The 3391-nt window shown below is 41.3% G+C and overlaps 1 protein-coding gene across 1 annotated transcript; it reads left to right on the top strand.

Annotated features, from left to right (window-relative positions):
• The first annotated feature begins 791 nt into the window (after nucleotides 1-791).
• On the top strand, nucleotides 792-1520 carry LOC138890214 (uncharacterized). The gene has a single exon (XM_070173579.1). The coding sequence runs from the start codon at nucleotides 792-794 to the stop codon at nucleotides 1518-1520; it is 729 nt and encodes a 242-aa protein (XP_070029680.1).
• Nucleotides 1521-3391: the final 1871 nt, after the last annotated feature.

The raw sequence follows: 3391 nt of genomic DNA, 5'->3' as shown, positions 1-3391 counted from the left end.
AGCCTACAAGAGTAAGTCGTGGTTTTTTGATCCCCTTATGTGGGATTTTTCCACGTAGAAAATCTCTTGCCTTCTTTACTTTCAGTCTTACTGCTTTCTACATATCAGCCTCATACGGGACCAGGTACTCCATTGTTTGGTGGACTCATACAGGCTATCAATTGGTATCAGAGCAGGTTCTTCCTATCAAGCTAACACCTAGGAATGATCCTTAAATGGCTACTCCACCAAGCTTTGAAGAAGGACAATCAACCTATAGACCTTCCAGATTTAATGGTCAATACTACGGATGGTGGAAGACTCGGATGCATGACTTTATAATGGCTGACAATTCAGAATTGTAGGACATTATTTGTGATGGTCCACATGTTCCCATGAAAAAACTTGAAGAAACAGGACCATTGGTGCCCAAAGGGAGAAGAGAGTACAACGACACTGATAGAAAAGTTGTAGAAAAGAACTTTCGTGCCAAGAAAATCTTAATATGTGGCATAGGACCTGATGAGCACAACAGAGTATCAGCCTATGATACTGCCAAAGAAATATTGGAAGCCTTACAAACTGCACACGAAGGAACCACTCAAGTCAAACAATCCAAGATCGACATGCTCACCACTGAATATGAGCTCTTCAGGATGAAGGATGATGAGTCCATACAAGATATGCACACCAGATTCACCTCCATCAGAAATGAGCTTCACTCACTTGGAGATGTCATTCCCAGAAACAAGCTTGTAAGGAAAATTCTCAGTGTTCTACCTGGGTCTTGGGAAAGTAAGGTAAATGCCATCATGGAAGCTAAAGATCTACAGACTCTGACCATGGATGAGTTGATTGGTAATCTGAAAACATATGAGATAAAAGGAAAGAAAGACAGTGAAAGAAGAGAGCCCAAGAAGGAAAAGAACCTGGTGCTTAAGGCTGAAAGGAGTGACTCAAGTGATGAAGATAGTGACATGGCCTATCTTACGAAGAGATTTCAAAAAATGGTTCGAAGAAATGGTGGCTTACCAAAGTGGGGCAATTCAAGTAAAACAAGGAACAACGATCTCTGTCACGGATGTGGAAAGCCAGGGCATTTCATCAAAAACTGCCCACTCGCGAAACAGGAGCAGTACAAGCAAAATCCTAACAAAGCTGGAAAAAGGAACCTGGTTCCAGAGAAAAGATTTAATCGAAAAAGTGCTGCAGACAATATTGTTAAGGAGGCTCTTGCTGCTTGGGGAGACTCGTCAAGTGAATCTAAAAGGGAATCAGATGCAGAAAACAGTTCCATGATGGCAAGGGAAACTGAAGCAACAAAGTATGATTCACTGTTCGCGCTGATGGCTCAATCAGATGATAATGATGAAGAAGATGAAGACGATGAGGTAAACTTCAGGGATATTCAAAAAAATCTGAAATCCTATTCCTCTAAGAAACTAAGGTCTTTATCAAATGTCCTAATTGACACTTATTATAGTCTTGTAAATGATAAGGAGATCTTGACTGTAGAACTAAGGGAGTCCGAACAATCTTGAGATGATCTAGTAGTCTGTGTAGTGGACTTAAATGAAACCATAGCTAATCTTGAACTAGAGAAGGAGGCCCTAAATGAAAAAATAACCAGTGTGGAGAATGAGAGAGACGTCCTGATGGTAGTAGTCGTTGATCTAAAAGAAACAATAGAAAGTCTTAGCAATGAGAAACACTCCTTAGAAGAAAAAATTGCCTCCACTAAGGAGGAAAGAGATGACCTTCTAGTAATATGTGATGATCTAGAGGAAACCATTGAGGGGCTCATAGAGAACGTAGGAATGTAACTATTGGGAAAGGGAATGAAGTAGCCAGTGAGTCGCACATCTTGCTCGAAAAGGAGTTAACTATTGTAAAAACCAGTCTTTGCAATGAACTCAAGAGAAATCAACAACTCGAAGCTGAGTTGGAAAAAGTAAGAAATGATCTTGAAAAATCCTTGAAATGGACCTGGTCCTCAGATGCAGTCACTGCCTTGAATCTCAACAATAGTGGGAACAAGCAGGGCATCGGGTTCCAAAGGGAGAAAACTCCCTACAACCCACACAACAAGTATGTCATTGTACCTGATAACTTGCTATGTACCCACTACGGAAACAATGGGCATTTTAAAGAAAATTACCAGACCTGGGTTCAGTTTGCTCAGAAGAACAAAGCATTTACTGATAGAATGACTACTAGCAAAGGACCAGGTACCACTCGCAAAAATGCGAGTGCTGCCTGTGTGGACCAAGAAAACCATCATTCATCCTTTTTATAGTAACAAGGGACCCAAACTAGTTTGGGTTCCTAAATCTTACCCCTGATGTGTATGTGTAGGATGCAGTGAGAGGAAGCAGACTACGGTAAACTATGGACAGTGGATGCTTAAAGCACGCAACATCATGAATTTCTTCTCATTGAAAGCCCTGTAGGAAGGGAATGTATCCTTGAAAAGAAAATAAAGGGTACATTCTCAGTGAATGAAAAGGTAGAAAAGGTTCTTCTTGGCATTTGAGTAGAGACAATCACTATGTGAATGACCTAAAAGGTGTTGTCATCAATCTGATAACTAGCCAAGTAGTATCAATGAACAAAGGAAGCAAGAATAGTCACTCCTGCTAATCATCAATTGGAAAATAAGATGAGTGAAATCACAACTATGGGATGAAGGGGCAGTATATGCAAATTTATCACCTCCGAAGAAACTAACTCAGTCGGACCTGGTCCATGATCTGCCAAACTCAAGCGTGACTTGTACATGAGCTCACAAAATTGATGGAGGAGGAGGAGAAGGGATTTCGCACAATTTCCCAAACTCCAAGGATTGCATAACCAAAATGGCGTAGCAGAAAGAAAGAACGGATCTGGAAATTGCTGCATGAACTGTGCTCATCGTCTAGGGAATTGCCAAGAAACTCTGGGAAAAGGAATGAACATTACTCTCAACTTGGAGAACAAGTGTCGGACCAGGTGCCTCCTAAATCAAAACTCACCAGGAACTGCCAAATTTGAAGAAAATGCCTTGTGCTTGACAACAGGAAGGGTCAGCTTGGTGAGCTCAATGCAAAAGGACGAGCTAAGGACTTCTTCTAAAGTTCAATCCACAAAACAAGGCCACAGGGTCTTCAACAAGGAAGCACAAAATGGCAGGAAATGCTCATGGGGCTTCAAATCAGGAGGGTGATAGAGTGAGCAAAATGAAAGAAGACCGGCGAGAGACAACGCAACATCATTTTCCATGTCTCACAAAGAACCTTGTACGTCATTTGCCACAACTGAAGCTGAAGGAAGAAGAAAAGATGCAGCTCATGGCACTACACAAGCAGTAGAACACAAAATGTAAGGAAATCAAACTGACCTCCATATGTTTCTTCCCAACCAACCTCTATCTCAA

This window comes from Nicotiana sylvestris, chromosome 4 (genome assembly GCF_000393655.2).
Source record: "Nicotiana sylvestris chromosome 4, ASM39365v2, whole genome shotgun sequence".
Lineage (NCBI taxonomy): Eukaryota > Viridiplantae > Streptophyta > Magnoliopsida > Solanales > Solanaceae > Nicotiana > Nicotiana sylvestris.
Note: the sequence above shows the minus strand (reverse complement) of the source record. Positions and strands in the feature narration are given on the sequence as shown.